Source organism: Ammospiza caudacuta, chromosome 2 (genome assembly GCF_027887145.1).
Source record: "Ammospiza caudacuta isolate bAmmCau1 chromosome 2, bAmmCau1.pri, whole genome shotgun sequence".
NCBI lineage: Eukaryota > Metazoa > Chordata > Aves > Passeriformes > Passerellidae > Ammospiza > Ammospiza caudacuta.
Genome location: NC_080594.1, coordinates 113,938,473 through 113,957,131, shown reverse-complemented (window position 1 = coordinate 113,957,131; position 18,659 = coordinate 113,938,473). Strand labels below are relative to the sequence as shown.

The window sequence follows — 18,659 nt, the reverse complement described above, 5'->3', positions numbered from 1 at the left end:
AGAGTTTGGGATCTGCTCTGAGAAATGACATAAATAAGGAAATGCTGCAGCACCTGGGCTGCAAATCTTGAATAATGCTTCAGCTTCTTAGTGTTGGGAGCTTAACTTTGCAGTGATACTTCAGTCTGCACTTAGTTTGCATTCAAAAACCCAAAGGCAATGTATAAACAGCCCAGTGAGCTCTGCCTCTGTCTCTGAATTCAGTCGGTCCTCTCTGCCTCCTTCTTCCAGTCCTTCAGGTTCTTGGCTGGGGCCTGGTGACTGTTCTAGGTGCTGGTGATCTCATTGCAGTGTATTTTTATGTATTTTTATTCTCAGAAAATTGATACAGAATTTTCCTTGCAGAAAAATTCATGTGAATAGGGAGAAACAAGAATAGTTGTGAATTCCAGCATTAGCACCTCCTGGTGCAAGGTATGCTCCACATCACAAAGCAGGGGAGGAGCTGTGTTCTTGTTGGTTATTGTGGATTTTACTGGTTTTATGGGTTCTGTATCCCCCTGGAATGAGGTTTGTGGTCATTAGCATTTTCTCTTCAGGGTGATGGTCCAACCCTGTCAAGGTACTTTGGCCAACAGGTTTGGGAATGAAGCCCAAATTTAGGCCTAACCCAACTCTGTTAGTTCCTGTTCTTGGTTATTAAAGTCCTTATTGAAAGGTGGGGGAAAGACAGGAGCAAAGGTTATTCTGTGGGGTGTAGCAAGGTGTTTTCCATGGAATAAATCTCTTTATAAAGCCCTTTTGTACTGAGGGAGTTGTTTTTCCTGGTGCTTATTGAATCGTTGAGGTTGGAAAAAATCTTTAAGGTCATCTAGTCCAGCTGTAAACCCAACACTGCCAAGTGCACCCCTTTACCAGGCAGCCTGTTCCAGTGCTTGGTAACCCTTTTGGTGAAAAATTTCCCTAATATCTAATCTAAAACCTTCCCTAGCACAACTTCAGGCTATCTGCTCTTGACCTATCCCTTGTTACTTGGTAGAGGAGATCAACCCCCAGCCTGCTCCTCCTTTGAGTGAGTTATAGAGAGTGATAAGGTCTCCTCTGAGCCTCCTTTTCTCCAGACTAAACACCCCAAGTTCTCTGCTCCCTCTGTTTATACTTCTGTTCCAGACCCTTTATCTTAAACTCCCTCCAGCACTTCAATGTCTTTTACATTTACTTTTATCTAATCAGCTGCATGGTGTCATCTCTAAAAAGTGCTCTGCCTTGGTTTTTTTACGATCAGCTTCAATTATATCCAGTGCAGTAAAAAAAGAAGAAAAAAAAGTGACTCTGTTATTGAAATAATGGGATTTTTGTGTCTTTGAAGTCACTAATATGGCAGAGTACTTTGGGAAATACTGTTCTAAGCCTAAGTTTTTCCCAACACTACTACTGGTACATTCCAGAGTGACAGTTTTGCTTTTTTTAAATGGGACCTTTGAATTTTGGTTTTCCAGCTGCTGTGCTGGTTTTGTTGGTACTGCCATGTGCAAATCAGTACCTTTATCTCATGCTAGTTTGGCATATTTCATCTTTGCAAAAGATGTTAAAACATTTGCAGTGTGAACAGAATAACTGGTTATGTCTTTGTACTGTCTGGCATGTCTTCAACATCTGCTGTCACTGGTGGAGAACTGCAGCTTCTACAGTCAATAACATTTTTATGATGAGTATTAATGTGGGTTTTCCTTAAAATAGGAGACAAATTACTAGGTTAGAGTCCTGCTTTGTAAGGAATTAAAATGCTGTTAGACACCAGTGTCTGGGTTCATCATACATGAATGAGGCGTTTAGGGACACCTGAAATTAAATAGAAGAAAATAATGTCTGCTGTGGTTTTGAGGAGTAGCATAACCATAACCAGTAGCATACCATATCAGTATTTCTGATTTATTTATTGAAATAAATAAATATTAATCCTCTTGGTAACTGTGAAGCAAATCCAGAGGCAGAATTCAAAAAGTCAATTGTGGGGGAAGAAATGCACACATCTGGAGTTTTATTCTGTACAAATATAGTGCTTTCCTTGGCTCTTTTGCCTCTGAAGTGGTAAGGCTTTGATTTCACAGAGTAAGTGATAACACTTGATAATCTCTGCTAAAAAGAAATATGTTCCACAACAGAGCTAAAATTTGTTTATAGCTCATTTACATTGAAGGTAGAAACTTCAACCCTTGCAAAGAAATAGAATATACAAGTCAGATACTACTGAATATCTGTGGGGTCTGAACCAACGTAAGCAGAAATGTGTCCTTGAATCTGTTTGTCACTGTATCAGTGTGTGGAGCTGCAGGGGTTTGTGTAGTCTTTGTTTCAGACTAAACTTTGTGTGATTTCCCCACAGTTCATGACTGCCTGCAGTTTTGCTACAGCATTATAACCTTTTGAGAGAATTTAAACTTGGATACATTTTCACTTCTTAAGGTTTTGATCAAAAGATGTACAACAAGTGTACCAACACTTAGCTACATAACAGGATGAAAAACCTTTTCAGTGTTCTTTCCCTGAACCTTCTGGTTCCCCTCATGTCTCCAAGCATACAAAATATTTCAGTGGAAGATATCCTTGATAAAATATTGGCTGGTAATGTCTAATGTCTCCCTGCTGCTGACACAGGTGAAGGGCTGTGTGCTTTCCTTACAGCTCTCATGTCACCAGATTGCCTCTGTCAGACCCTGGGAAGGCAGTGAAGAGCATTTTTTCTGGGATCCTTTTTACCCTTTGGATCAGTACAAAGGCAATATATGCCCAGTCTTTGGCTGTGGCTAGGGGATGTGTTTTCCTTCTCAAAGGAGGCTAAAATCATTTCAGGGTTCCACCTTGACTAAAGGGAACTGTATCTCTCACCTGTCATTTGTGTTCATCCTCAGTAAAATAAACCTTCATAATTTGTGTTTTACCAAGATGTTGTTCTGTCAGCTCTTCCTGTCTGACAGGCAGTTTGTCCGTACAACACATTGAAGGGTCAGGAATTTTATTCTATCAGTTCTTGAAGTAAATCAGTTCATGTATCTCCTTTTCCCGTAGCAAGGCACTGACTCCTAAGAAGCAGGTATTATCTTCTGTGCCTCAGAAATGTGGTCATTAACAACCTGTTAATACACATTAAACATTCTCCAGTTGGCATTTAGCTTCAGTGACGTGCCAGGATTTCAGGGTTTGTGCAGTGAAGTTTGTCATTCCCACTCCTTACAATACACTTGTTTGCCAGTCACACACAGTGGGAACTGAACTAATGCTCAGAGAAAAATGGTTCTGTCCAGTTGAGTTTCTCTCCTCTGTTCTTGCCTTCAAAAAGTTACATTTTGTTTTATAACAAAACAAGTGAAGAAGCCCAGATAAGGAATTATAAAAAAAAAAAGAATGCACCTTCCTGAAATTGCATAGGACTGACTGAGTTTAGCTGCCATCATTTTCTCCTACATGTAGTAGGTAAAGGTGTAAGAAAATCTGATTTTATGTTTATTTCTGATGCAGGTATCACCAAGTGTCACTCTGTTCTAAAAGACACATTATGAGTATGTAGGAATATAGGTGACTTCTTAAAACAAGGTACAGTTGGCCTGCTTTTTGCAGATAAAAGTTCCTCTTTTAAAATTTGAAGAAGAGTATGTATTTCTGTTCTGTCATGTGAATGATCAAACTTAAAACTGAAATTCAGGGTCCAATTGCTACTACAACATTTTTTACTGGAAAGATTATTCATGTGTTGCTTGAATGTGAATATGCACAGAGGAATTGAGTATTTCAAATCTGCATAACCCTTGTCAGGGTTACTGAAAGTCTCAGTGCTTCAAGCTGCAGTGTTGGCAGCTGCCAGTTCTGGGGTATGACAGAAACAAACACTTGTTCAGACAGAATTCATGTTCTGCTTCAGACTGTCTTCTGTGAACACTCTGTCAGAGAATCTTGATTTTAGCTGATAAACTGCTTCCTGAACCCTTTTGTTGAATTGGTTTTGTTTGAATCGCTCAGCATTTCACTGGGTGAGGACCTGGCATGCAGATGTTGATTATGCTCCTCTTCTACAGTGAGTATCACAGAAAAATATTTGAAGCTGTAGCCAAAATGCTCTAGGAGGCACAAATTAGAGTCTGAAAGATGCTTTGGACTTTGATACAGGATGGAACTATAACCTGTTCTGTAGAATTATGCTGGGAAGCAAATGTTAGGTCTGATGCTGAAATGGTAAAAATTAACTTCATGCACAGTCCTTAATAGTGGAGAACAGAGGGTTGGAAAGAGTAAACTCTTTAAACAAAGATAAAGCCTCTGCTGTGACCTTGCTACTCTGTTTTCCTGTAAGTTATTAGCTTGAGGGATGTGTTTCCTTGAGAGCTTAGAATCCCAGGAAAAGAGGCACCCATGGGAACATTATAATATTTTGCATGGAAAGGAGATGTGAAACAGAACTGGCAAAAGAAGGAATTATGTGATCTAGCATAAATCTAATTGGCCCTTTAATTTTAGCCATTCTTTGATACTTCTACTTGTGAGTATTATTTATTCAGTGGGTCATGAATTTCTTTCAGTCTCAGAGCACATAAAACCTCTGGGGTGGATGGAGAATCAGGACAGGGAACTGTGGGAGGTAACAAAGCAAAACCTCTCTTTGTTAGTAAATGCTGCTGTGCAAGGGGCAGCACCTCTAGACAAGATGTTTTTAGATGGCCCCAAAACCTAAAAGTGATGAAAAACAACCCTCTAATATCACTGTGTTGCCTGTGGTTAATCTGTTGAGAAAGTGAAATATATAAGGACATACTGTAATGATTATTTTTAGATGTTTCAGTGTTTAATATTTGAGGTTGGCAGCCAATTACCTGATCTGAATTGCAACTGGATGCCCACAAAATGTGTGTTTGTATTGAATGATTAGGAGGCTTTATGCTCTAGCAGTTCAGTAGCTCTTGTTTTAAGAAGTTTCTCACTTGCCTCACGGGAACTTTGAGGTTTGGGTAGCTAAAATACTGATTTCACTGTGATCTGATCTTTATTACCTTCAGGATCAGACCAGGTGGTGAAGCTGCATTTCTGCTACTTGTGAAATATCTAAATTTTTCAGTGTGACATTGAATGGGGGTTGCATTGGAGCAGTATTCTGACTCCTCTTGCAGGAAATGGTTAAAAAGGAATTTCTGCACATCTGAAAAAGTAGTCAGAAGAGCAGAGTTTGTTGTTTTGTCTCAACTGCCTGATTGTGGATTAGGCTTTGGGCTGTCTGCTTTAAATATCAGAAGAGAGGAGCTCCCTTTGTACAGGCAGAACACAAAAAGTCTTGACACTGCAAAAGCTGATGAACTGATGGTGAACTCAACTTGTGGGTATTCTCTTCAGAGCTTTTGTGTTCTAGCATGCAAAATTTAAATCAAAACTTGTTGTTTTGATAAGCAGTACTATACTGTTTATTAACTATAACGTGTTTGTTATATCAAATTTATTAATACATCAGTTGGGATTGTTTATCTTGTCAAGAGCAAGCTCTCAATTTCAATTTTCTTTCTACGAAGTGCAGAATAATTGATGCTGAGGAGTGAGAGTGACTTACAAAGTATTCAAAAGTCTGAAAATGCCAAAAGTTACATATGCTGTGTCATTTTACTTATTTTTTTAATTATTATAAATTTTTAATTTATATTTTTATGCTTATTACTGAGTGGAATTCTTGGAAGTTGAGTTTCTGGGCTGAGGGGGCAGAGTTATTTGCTGGAAAATAGAGACTCTTAGCAAAAAGAAAGCCTTGATTAGGGCACACATTTTGTCCTGCTGTAAGTCTGTTGTTATTGCATAGAAAAGTTTTCTGCAGAGAACAGTGAAGAATGAGCCAGTTCATTCTTCTCTACAAGAAACCACCTTTGGTGTGCTCCCTGTAGAACTTAGATTTTTAGGGTTGCTGAAAGGAGGCAGCATTGTGAACAGGATGGGTTTCTGTGATGAAAATGTTGTAGCTAACTGCACAAAGTAATGTGTTCTCTACCACAGGGAGCATACAGAGCCTGGCTGAATATAATTAATGTTCACTTTAATCTCTGATGTGTACAAACAGGTATTATTCAAGGTTTTCTTATACACACTTTTAAAACACTCATGTAAATGTGTGTTAGTTTCTTACATCCAAGGGAGCAAATATTCTTTTTAATGTCTGAATGAAACCTTTACATTAAAATGCTTTCACATATTAATTATGCAAGCTGTAATTCTAAATTGCTTTTGCTATAGCTAGTATTTAAGTGTAAAAATATTGAAAAATATTGCAAAACCAGTCTTCTTTCAAAGATTGCAAGGGAGGTGGAACTGCTTCACCAGTTCTGGTGCATTAATGCACGTTATAAGCTTTGCTCTTCTTGCCTCTTGTAAAAAAAAATCCATGAACTAACTTAAATTAGAGTATGCCATTTCAAAATGAAGAGATCTCCTCATGCAAGTGAATCTACCAAATTCACATCCATTCTCTGGGTGAGGCCATCTTCTAGATCCACAATTAATAGATCCCTTGCCTTGGGTAGTATATCATCCTTAAACCTTAATGCAGATATGAAGGTTTTTCTTTTAATTGCTGTCAGAGTTCCTCCTGATAGTTTGGTGCCTTCAGAGCAAACCTCAGTAAGCAGAAATCCTGGAAGATGAAATTTAAGTGCCATGCCTCAGCATGAAGGCACTGTGGAAAAATGAATGCACTCTTGTTTAGTCTGAACTTTGCCTTGATTTTTTTGTCTAAACATTCTTTGTGGAGCTCTGCTCCCTAATTTTCTTTTTGCCTCCTTCCTAATCTCAGAAGATAACTCTCCCATGTTAGTGGGGGAGAAATTGTTTCTGTAAACTGCTGGTTGTTTTGGGTCACAGTAACAAGGGAAATCAGCAACTTTAGACACTTAGCTTCTCCACCATTGCTAGAAATAACTAATAAAAATGTTTTCAAGGTAACTTTTCTGTAATTTCATTACTCTTAAGAAGGAAAAAAAAAATCAGTAATATTCATGGTGGGTGTCATGCATTTTCTGCTGTGCTTTGGTCAGGACACAGTGCTCAGTGCAGATTGTTAACAGGCATAGAAGGGTGGTACTTGGTAATTTGCAGGTGCTGGGGTTTGAGTAGATTTTGTTAATTTATTTAAGAAAAGGTAAAACAAATGATTGTGTGCACAAATAAAATGTCTCCTGAACTACAAACTAGCAGAAGGGTTTTATCACAAAGCTTTCAAAGCTGCTTAAACTGTGGAGTTTAGTGGTGTTTTGGCAGCACAAGCTGAAGTTGTTGCATTGGAAGAAACTGATTTATCTTGACTTTTCTTTCCCCAACAGAGTGGTGTAACTGTCCTGCAGGGAATGTTTTTTTGGAAGTGACACTGTTTGCTGGTTTTGTGCTTATTTATGTATGGGCTTGAAATGTTCAACATGTTTGTTAAGTTGTTAACCCAGGGAAGTGATGGTGATGGTTGGGTTGCATTTATGGCAGTTTATCTATCTAAAACTGAGTGGTATTTCATGTTGTGTGAGAAATAGAAGAGGGCAGCTCTGTGTCCTGGCAGGATTCCCTTTTTCAAACATCCAAGGCCATTCAGAGCCAAACAGTGGAGCTGTGAGCTTCCAGAGGAAACTCCTGAGCACTCCTTGCTGAGCAGCCTGAATGGTGATTTCTTATCTTATCACCTCATCCTTGGCAGTGTCAGGGTTTGCTGAAGGTTTTAGAGTCACTTTTGTATTTTGAATGCTTTTTTATGTCCATTATTTTGAATTTCAGTTGAATTTTGAGTGTTTCCAAAGTTGAGAGATTCTCCAACTTCCCTGGGCAACTTGTTGCAGTGTTTCACCACCCTTGTTGTGATAAAAATTTCTCTAATTCTCTAAAACTGTTATTTGTGCTTTTTTTCTGTCTTATATATCAAAAAAATAATCTAACATAATTAGGAAATATTTACAGACATGACCATCTTTATATCACTTGAATTGTAAGCCAAAAGGATTTAATTTAAAATACTGCTTATCACAGTACCTGTTTATTCTTAAGTATACATTTTTTCTTTTAAAACATGCACAGTGTGTTAGGTTTGTATGAGGAAGAGCCTGTAATGTCTTATCTCTAATTTGAAACTTGAAGAAAGATCTTTCTTCTGTTGTGCTTTGCATAGTTGAATGGTTCTTAAAAGGGTATTTTTAAAAAAATAATTAATGTGGAAGGTTTGCAGTAGCCTGTTTAAATACAATGACATTCTTCTGTCTAACAGAAAGTCCTAGTAAAATAAGGTTACCCTTTTTTATGAGTGCTCATTCTTGGAAAGTTTGTTTTTCTGTTCTCAGAGTATTTGGCTTTTGTAATGTTCTGTCTTCAAGAGCATTTTCCCATATTCCAAGGTTTATTTAAATTACTGCTCAGAGTGTTTGATTTATTGAGAAAAGTGAGATATGCAGATTAACTTGATTTTATAGCAGAATGTTTGATTTATAGCATTTATTCAAGATTCATAGGGTCACTTCTAGTAGAAGAATATAGTTTCTGTAAATCTGTGGCAAAAGCATGGGAGGTTTGCAGAAGCCCTTAACCTCTTGAACTTTCCCATGTCATCCTATGAACTCTGAATCTATGGCACTGTTCAAATCAGGAAATGTTTAAAAATGAAAAGCCAAAACCCTAGGCTGCTAGATTTCGTATACAGAACATCTGGGGCTTTTGCAGTTTAACAATCATCCTAATCCTGGTAACATCAGCAGGCTATTGTAAATACTTATTAATTTATGTAAAGTAGCATATGATTTCAGTAGTTTGTTTTCTTGTTATTTCAGCTTTATGACAAAATAAACACAAAATCTTCACCACAAATCAGGAATCCTCCAAGTGATGCTGTACAGAGAGCCAAAGAGGTAATGGCTTTAAAGTATGGGTTTTTTTTTACTTTGAAAGGTTGATTGTATTTAAGCTGTAATTTACTTTTCTTCATTAAGATGTGTATTCTGGCTCATTATCTGAATTATTTCTGGAATATTACCATTGCTTAGCCAAGTTATGTAACAAGTTGCATAAACTTGCAGAATTCCATTATCTGTGTAAGGATTGTGAATATTACTCAGTTTAATCATTTAACCTTTTCTTCAACTGTAGTGATGTTAAAAGGAACACTCCTGCTGGGTAATTGCAGAATCTTTCATGTTCAGGTTATTTATCTGCACCAGAAATCTGATGTTTATAAAATTTAGTCACAAAAAGAAATGTTTTGAAGTGTCAGCTTTTAAAATTGAAAAAACCCCAAGTTTATCATAGATAAGTCTAAGAAGAGCAGACTTGGAAATTGCAGAGAAGGTGGCCCACTAAGATCAAAGATAGACACAGACGTTCTTAATTCTTGTACCTTGCAAATAGTATGTTATTTGCTTATTTATGGCAGGTAATAAAAAACCCAGACCCATATTGTATTATGTATTATCAGTAAAAATTCGTGCAGTTGTTAGGGGTTACATCATAGGAAAACTGGTTTTTGTGCTATTAAAGGAGGAAGGCTTTAAAACTCCATGTAATAACTAAAGTCACACTGATAGGTGCCCTCAAGTCTTGTTCTGCAAAATTTGCTGTCAGTTTATCCTGGGGGTGCTTCCAGAAGCAAAATACTCTGCTTTCATTTTCCAACTAGCTGCATGTGAAAAATCAGATTGCAGGCAAATGAGTTAAAGCTTCTTTACTCCTCCTTCCCTAGTGATAAAGTGACTCAGATTTTATAAAATCTGGAGCTTGGAGGTGGGGTAGCAGATGGCCCACCTAGACTTGGTGTCATTAACAATTGATTTTGGAGTGTTTTTAATTCTGCTTTAATAAATTGAGACCATGTAAGGAAGCACAACTGGTGGAGGTCCTGTGTGTCACCTGTTTGCACTCCATTCCTGTCACCATGTATTTAGCTGTTGGAGGAATGCTGTCAGTTTAAAAAATAAAAATCCTTCAAATTTCTGCTTTAATCTCTTTCAGAGAGAACATTGGAACAAGGTATTTTATTCTCTTGGGGCAGCTGGGTAGGGGCACATTCTCTTAAACCCTTCCCTGTATCAGAAATGTTGGTGTGTATAATCATTTGGGGATATTCTGACTGAGCAGTGAGGGGTTTAATTTCTTCAATAGCTTTAAAAGAAAGTTACTGTGGGACATTTCTGCTGCTTATTTTGCAGGTATTGGAAGAAATTTCATGTTACCCAGAGAACAATGATGCAAAGGAGCTAAAGCGTATTTTAACACAACCTCATTTCATGGTAAGTAGATCCTGCTCTTATTTGTTTGGGGGTTTTTTTTCTATTTTTTTAATATTTTTTATGTTAGAAAACTTCAGTAAGTTCTCAAAATCTGCAAGGGATGGAACTGCATACAATACATCTGTTAATATTTCTAACCTGCTGCTCTGGCAAAAGAATTGGCAAAAGAATCAGTATTGGTCCTCATTACTGTGCTGAAAACTGTCACCAGTTTGGAGTAGTGTAATTATGGGGCAGTTTCACTGTGTTTTTGGAGGTCTGTATTGTACATGGAAAGAAGAATGAATCCTTTTGAATGTCCATAGATAGAGCTGGGATCCTCCTTTTTCTTTTGCCAAAGGTCTTCTTAGAATAAAGATGTGTGAATTCATTGCAAAATAAAGTGTTTATTTGATATTATTTTACAACAAATCAGTAGTTTGTACAGTCTGTTGAATTTGTGTTACATATCAGCACTTACTGTGTTTGTTTCTCAAATCTGATTTGAGGGCAAAAATTGTCCTAAATTCAGGGATGTTACTGCTTTGTAACTTGGTTCAAGTTGCTGCAGTCCACTAATTTGAAGGATTTCTTTTGTTTATGCTATAGGTGAATTTCATAAATTGAGAAATAAACATGTTTGTTTAAATCTACTATACACTATTGTCAGCTTAAAATCAAGAATTTGACTTTCCCTACTCAGCTTCATTTGGAATCTGACAGGTTCATTTTATTTACTTTTTTGTGTGTGTAATTACCCCACAGTATTACTAAAACATGAAGCACTGTTGAGAAAGAGCATTTTTAAAGTATAAATTATTTGCAGAGTGGGTATCAACAAAAGTGATTGTGGTATATAGAAATTTCATATATCAAATTAAGTGACAGGAAAATTGAGTTGAAAATCCTCTTTTTTTAGGTATCTCTGTTCCCTGATATGCTCACAAATCTAAAACCATTTGTCAGAATTCTTTTGCTGCAAATCTATGAAAAGTATTTTTTCATAAGGAATAAGCTGCAATTCCATAACAAGTACTTTTGATGAGGAGTAATTTCAGCAAGTGAATCTGTGATATCCCAGGCTAAATTGCCAGTTGCTGAAGTCCCATTATCCCTTTTCCCCATCTTTCATCCTCTCCCTTGTAGTTCTGGCTTTCATCTAAAACTGCACTTTAATGTTGCCCTCAGCTGAACTAGTAGAAAATTGCTCCAAAAAAAAAAAAAAATCCCCAACTAACCATTTAGCAAAAAGAATTTAGGATAACAGGGATGCTGGAGAGCCAGAATGAGCAGGGGAACAGAAACAGTTTGTGTTAGGGAGGAATGTAAAGCAGCAATTAAGGCAGCATAAGTTGGTGTGGATCCACACCTGCAGATCCCAGAGTCTCCAGATGCCAAAGGGACAACTCCATCCTCTCCATCATTCCCACTTCTGCTCCCAGATGCACCTCTATGGGTTGCAGACTTTAATAAAATTATTTTTACATTTGTTGCATTCTGCTAAACTTCCCTTCAGAGCAAAAACCTTTATAAGGAAACTACTAGGAAAAGGAATAATTATAAGTATATAATCTAGGAATAATTATAATGGAATAATTATAATAGAAAGGAATAATTATAATAATATAAACCAATATTGTTGACCCATACTCCATGTGTTTGCCAGATGTTGTACAGAGCAATATTCTGGTTATTACAGCACATCAATTCAGTAATCAATTAGGTGTAATAAGTAGGAGTGTGCATTAACACCTATATGGTAATGGACTATTTTAGTATTTTTTTTAATCTAATGTGTATCCCTAATCAGAAGAAAAAAGAGTATAACCTGTCTTGTTTGCTTAACCACAGTGTAAGTGGGTTAAACTGTGTGCAGGCCTTCACAGAACCAAAGCCAATGTGTTTGTAACACATCTTAGGGTGTTCTGTTCTAATTTTCTTTTGCCCTCATGTGCCTTATGGCTGCAAAAATAAATTATCAATTTATTCTGTGCATGTTTAACATTTTAATTTAAAGAAATGTTTGTAAATTTTGCATGAAGGCCTTTCAGTAGGTAATTAATTTAAGAATTCTGAAAGCATTGTCAAGTACCTCATTTGCTATGTATGTACACATTTCAAAGAGCTTTTATTCCATTTCACAATTTTTAGTAGTTTTTCAAATATGCCAATTTCATGTGTAAAAGATTCTATTATTTAAGTTTAGTATGTTGTAACAGTTGAAATATTTGCTAGGAGACTTTTGCTTAATGACATATTGAAGTTTTATCTATCATCACATGCCTTTCTGTGCTGTTCTCTGCAGTGATCCTGCAGTACAGCAGAAAGCAGTTTTCTCATTAAGCTAAGTTTTAGCAGGATTATCATGTTCTACAAAGTAAAAATAGACAGAAAAAAACACATTATCAAAATTAGCAGAAATGCCTGAAAACAGACATCTGTAAGTAAGGTCTAATAGGAATCTTTTTATTAAATGTTTTCAATATTAAATTGAGGTTGCTGTACTTTAATGTATTTCTGAAGTAGTGTTCATTTTTGTGAACATATTCAGAAGTCATTAAGTATAATTATGGACTTTAAAAAATACTGGATGTGCCAAATTTTAACCTCCTACAAGGTGAATATTATTGCTAAAAATAATATAAAGCAGGGCAAATATTTTATGTGATAAAATGTAAGCCCCTGGATTACATAAGAAATGTAATATTAAAGTGTGGAGAGTGTAACAGACACAAGCAGGGGCACTGAAGCATCTCCAAGGTCATTGTGTCCAACCATTAACCTACATTGGAGTACCCACACATTAATGGACACACAAATAAATCAAATTTTAATTAAATACTGTTTAAGTAGTTTCACTTACATGGTCCAGATCTCTAATATAAAATGTTGCTGCAGTAGAGCAGACTAATGCAGAGGAATTGTGATGAGTTTGAGCCTAGTGATTGACAAAATGAGATGAAAAGTAGGAAATGCAGATACAGGTTAGTATTTAACTAAAGATAGTATATATGTAAGTGGGCTTGAAGCAATGGGAAAATGGAAGGGAATATGGGCAAAGCATTGTTAGTTTAGAGAATTTTGTTCCATCATTATAGTGCTGACTTCCCAAATATAGTTTCAAATCGATTAGAGAAATGAGAACATACAGTGTTTAGGAAGTTACCTTTTATCACACAGTACACTTTAGAAGTGTACTGAAGTAGTTAATGAAAGCTAATGAAGCAGTATTTTAGCAGATTGCTGCTTTGCACTCTTAATTTTTGTGAAGCATTTTGAACTCAGTGGTTGTGCTGGGACCAAGTTGTAGGGGAAGGGGAGAGTATGGAGGCAATTATGGTAGGAAACAACAAAAAAACAGTATTTGCTTCATTCAGTTGGTATTGATCTACAGTCTGCCTTTATTAGAGTGAGATATCATGGGATCTGAGTAACTTTCCATTTTACTAGAGTAATTATTACAGAATGGTTTGCACGGAAAGGGAGATTCCTGATTCTCTGTCTGTGCACAAGAAGATGGATTCACTCTCACCCTACAGGTGTCGAGAGGATGAGGGGAAGGGAGGCAGCATCATTCTCATTGAAGTCCCTACAGTAAAAATCACATTAACTCTGGCAGGCTTTAGAGTCTCAGTGTGTGTAGGTGTTTGCAGTCTGAAAGTTTATCTTACTCCTTTAAAGGAAAAGTTCTTCAGTAGGAAATGGGGCACAAATATCTTGGATTTCCTTGAAAATCTTCAAAAAAAACCCTTAAAAGAAATGAGCAAGGGACATGGGAGATGATGGAAACGTGACATTTTGTTGCTGGGCTGTCCTGCAGGCCTTACTTCAAACCCATGATGTAGTGGCACATGAAGTTTACAGTGACGAAGCGCTGCGGGTGACGCCTCCTCCCACCTCGCCCTACCTGAACGGGGACTCCCCCGAGAGCGCCAACGGCGACATGGACATGGAGAACGTCACGCGCGTCCGCCTGGTGCAGTTCCAGAAGAACACAGACGAGCCCATGGTAGGGGGGGAGCCTCACTATTTCCCTCTGGGCTGGTAAAGACCAGTGTTGTGATGATTTTAGTGTCATTTCCTCACTTTGAGGTGGGGTTGTCAATTAACTGGAATAGATATTTATCCTCCTTGAAACGCTTTGTGTGCGCTCACACTGCTGCTGTGCCACTAGGGCTGGGTTTGTTTAAAAGCTACAGCAAATTAGTCCTTAAACCCAACTGGAGCCTTTACACTTCAGTATAAAATCACATTTTTAACAAACCAGATCCTTACATACTCATATGTTGAAGTATTGCATCCTCACTTATAAATAGTATCTGGTCTTATTGCTCATCTTGAAGTGAGTGACAAAGATTTTATTTTAATCTTAAAATTTATACCCTGCCTTCAGGCTTTCAGGAAATGTGACTACTCTTAACCACTCAAGAATCACAGTGCTTAATATTTTATTTTAAAAGTATAAACATTCCTTTTTTTTCCAGGGAATCACTTTAAAAATGAATGAGCTGAACCACTGCATTGTGGCAAGAATTATGCACGGAGGAATGATTCACCGGCAAGGTAATCACATCTCATGAAGAGCTTTGTCTTCAAACACAGTTATTTTAGATCCTTTTGTACAAACTGTGTACATTCTCCTGATTTTGATCGCTGCTATTCCATAGCAGTGTCTCTCTGTGCCTGCATGGACTCCTGCTAACTGCTTTAGTTACCTTGCAGTTGCAGAAGTCTGCCACTGTTTTGAGGTGAGGGCCCACTGTGTTTCATTTAGGTCTTAATTAGGATAATTACCATCTTATTACTGAGTATAGCTTAGCAAGAGATGGGAACACCAATAATTTTGGAGCTGTACTTATTTAATCCTCTGTTTAAAAAAAAAATCCTTACACAAGTAGCAGTACTTTCTCTTGCCAAAATGAAAGAGCTTTAGCCACACAGTTCTTGAGGATCTTTATATTTTTGGTGTTGAGAATCACAAAAATTCAGTTTGAAATAAAAATATTACTTGTGCCTAGATTCTAAAATTTATTTTCAGTTTTCACTACCATAAAAAAATCCTACAAACATGCTTTTTTTTCTCATCCACAGTCTTCTCCTTTTTGTCATTTTGTGTGTTCAGATCAGATGTCCAGAAGTAACTGGGTTTTGTCCTGCTTTAAACAGATGAACTTCCCTGCTAGGTTGTTGACTGCGAGTTTGGATTGCAGCCATGGAAGGGTTACTTCAGTTTTTTCAGACTGCCATCTTTTTCTTGTGATGAAAACAAAAATTTTCTTAATTTTTCAGTGAAGAGTTCTCTCTAGCCTACTGTTCTGTTTCAAAGGGAGCTAGGAACAGGTAATTGGGAAGACAAAACATATTCACTTTGTCTCACTGATATGGTAAAATCTGTCAGGAAGCAGGAAAGGGAAAAGTTTTAATGCAAACAAAGATGCAATTCAGAGAGAATTCTATGTCTTTGGAGGACCTTCTGAATTGAAATTTATTTTGCTTCTGAAAGTGAGTTTTAAAAGGAGATTGCTCTAAGATTCACCGAAGCAAGGTTTTCTTCCAACTGTGCTTAGGTAGTGGTGATGCTCTGCACAGTATTGCTTCACATGACTGTGTTCCATAATGGGGCTAATAAAACTTTTAAAAGCTGCTAAAACTCGGTAAAATATCCAACTGTGCCCATTACAACTCTTGTTTTTAATTATACAGTATCTTTTATTTCTAAAGATTTGGGAAATTTAATTTAATCTCTATGTGCTTCGTCTAACTAAGGTAGTGCTTCTGCACTTGAAATTGAGCTTTACTTCAGTGTTTCTTTAGTATGGTCATCTATTTTTTTAATGCTTCTAATTCTGTTAGTGCTCTAGATGCCTCTTAGATTCACTGCTTCATTCAGCATAGCCTGTATTTAAAATATTTTTACTGAATAGAACAACACAAGTGTAATATGACAGTGATCTCAAGCACCATCTTGAATCCTGTTGGTAGGGCCTGTGTCTTGAATTTGTTTTGGGGAGTGTTAGGTCATTTTTTCTTTGCTGTCTCTTTTTGCTGTATGGAAAACTGCCAGGTAATATCAGCAGAGCCTGGATAATAGGTCTGCTGTGAGGCTTACAGGAATTGTATAATTTGAGGTCCAGCAATATTAAACACAAACTGTGCAGTTCCTAGTCACAAAATTGTAGCTGCTGTGAAGTTGCCTTCTGTCTCTAGGCCAGCTCTGCCTAGTCCTAGTGATTGAAATTGTTCTTATTCCAAATGTGGCAGAGTTGAAATGGGAAGAAAAGCTTTTAAAGACTCCATCTACTCACACCTTCCAGAGAATTCAGTAGAAATGAAACACCAGTCTCAGTCATTAAAAATTGTCTGTTTGTTGTTGACATGTCTGCCATATGTCCATTCTTTATTCCCAGTTTTTATGTATACTTCTCCTTACAGTCATGAACATAACAATATTCACTTCTGTCAGAGTGACAGAAATGGGAAATGATGCAGAAAAGGGGATTTTATTTGATACAGGGATGTTATTGAATCTGATTCTCAGTCTAATATGTAATTCCATCAGTTTTATGTTTTGAATAGTATCAGAGAATCTTTATAATATTCCAGGCCATATGGTGGTTTTGATTCAATATTATTTTTTAATAACAAAAACATGTTTTTCCTGTTTACTGAGGAGATGCCTGGGCATCTCTTGCTTTGTATTCACTGCACTGTGAAACACAGATTTGTAGCTAATACAAAGTTCTTTTCTGAATCTAGCAAAAAAAATATTTTAATGTTGTTTTCTGTTTATGCCTTTGTATGAATAACAGTGCTCTGTTAGAATTATTTCAGTTTGTAGAAACTGAGGTGACTGTGTGTTTGTTAACTCTGCAGGTACGCTACATGTAGGAGATGAAATCAGAGAAATAAACGGAATCAGTGTGGCAAATCAAACTGTAGAGCAACTACAAAAAATGCTTGTAAGTGCCTGAAGTCTTCTTCATATCCTCTATAAAAGTACCTTCTTATTTAGTCAAAACTTTTGTGTAATTGTGTTCTAACTTCCCCTTTTTCTAGTGTTTTTGATAGGCTACATGTCCATGCAACAAAAAGTTCTTTCAGTTTATTACAGTTGAGCTCACAGTTAAAAATTTAAAAAACATTTCCTTGAGCTCAGACAGTCTGTCTTTTTCCAGTAAAACTCCACCTTTGTCCTTGCTAGTAGAGTCTGTTTGATATTTCCATAACACTTGTTAATTTTTCTGCATGCAACGCTAACCTTGACATCTTGGATGGTATCACTAATCCTAGACAAGCTTCAAGGGAAATAGAATGTTTTTGGGGTCACAGTAAGCCAGCCAAAGAGAGAAAGGGGAGAAACTCTGAGATCTCTTGAAGTGATCTGCTCAGATTTCTGTCCAGATCAAGTCCTGCAGTTGTCAGCCACGTGGTATTCATGAGTATTCAGATTGCCATTTAAGAAAATGCATTGTCACAATCTGCTGCTATTCTGGAGTTACTACTTGTCATAAATATTCTTAGACAATAGTAAATGCAGAATGGCAGACCCCATGTCCTGTTTTGATGAAAGACTGTTTTTGAAATTCCTACCTTCAGTAAAATGCAGCTTTCTAGAAACTGCATAGTTTTGCTGTTTAACATGTATTATGAAAGGGAAGAAAATGCCACTTTGGTAGAAAAGACTGTAGATGACAAGAATATAGCTGCAAAGAAAAGGTTAACGTGGAAGAAACCTACACATCTCTGAATCTCTCACATAAAAATACAATTCTGGATTCCAGGCATTCAAAACCCGGTCAGGTGAACAAACTGGTAATGCATGTTCATCGTTTAGATTAATGGGGACAATATGAATGTTTGTTTATAGGTGATATGACAACTCATCCATAGCATTTTAGCTTTTCATACTTGGACTATGATGTTTTCCTTTCTAACATTAACAATTTGGAGATTTTCTCTTCGGTGTTAGTCTCAAAGTGCTTCTTTTTTCACAGAGGGAAATGCGTGGAAGTATTACCTTCAAGATTGTGCCAAGTTATCGCACGCAGTCTTCATCCTGTGAGGTAATGAATTTAATGAGCCATCCCCTTTCTTCCTCAGTCCTGTAACTAACTGCCTGCTGATGGCTGAATGTTCCTGCTTTCTGGGAAATTGTTTCTGCCTGTCCTGTTAGATCGCACACCAATTTTACAACAAAGATAACGGAACACGAGTAGGTCCCACCTACCTACTCAGCCCTGCCTTCATATTCATCTCATCAGCACCTTAACTAACTCTTTACAGCCTATTAAAGAAAAAAAAATTAGGAAAGGGGATCCTCAACTTATGCATTTTAGGAAGCCCCTTTAAAATATGACCATTTAAACTCATGCTTCAGTAAGTCTATTAAAGTTCCTGAGCTGAGGAGCGATCCTCCTCTTTTTTAGGCTTTAAACATTATATTGCTGCTTTGGGCTGTTAAGGGTT

General features: G+C 37.0%; 1 protein-coding gene across 10 annotated transcripts in view; it reads left to right on the top strand.

Annotated features, from left to right (window-relative positions):
* Positions 1 to 18,659, top strand: part of CASK (calcium/calmodulin dependent serine protein kinase) — a 185,224-nt gene that overhangs the window by 140,940 nt on the left and 25,625 nt on the right. For 8 of the 10 annotated variants that reach the window (XM_058800525.1, XM_058800521.1, XM_058800524.1 and 5 more), the window contains 6 exons: positions 8,763 to 8,840; positions 10,134 to 10,214; positions 14,014 to 14,202; positions 14,678 to 14,756; positions 17,067 to 17,152; positions 18,188 to 18,256. In XM_058800525.1, the coding sequence (XP_058656508.1) occupies positions 8,763 to 8,840; positions 10,134 to 10,214; positions 14,014 to 14,202; positions 14,678 to 14,756; positions 17,067 to 17,152; positions 18,188 to 18,256 (582 nt within the window). Of the gene's footprint in view, positions 1 to 4,362; positions 4,475 to 5,266; positions 5,303 to 8,762; positions 8,841 to 10,133; positions 10,215 to 14,013; positions 14,203 to 14,677; positions 14,757 to 17,066; positions 17,153 to 18,187; positions 18,257 to 18,659 lie in introns of those variants that run through there. The other 2 variants (XM_058800529.1, XM_058800528.1) reach the window with 2 other exon arrangements.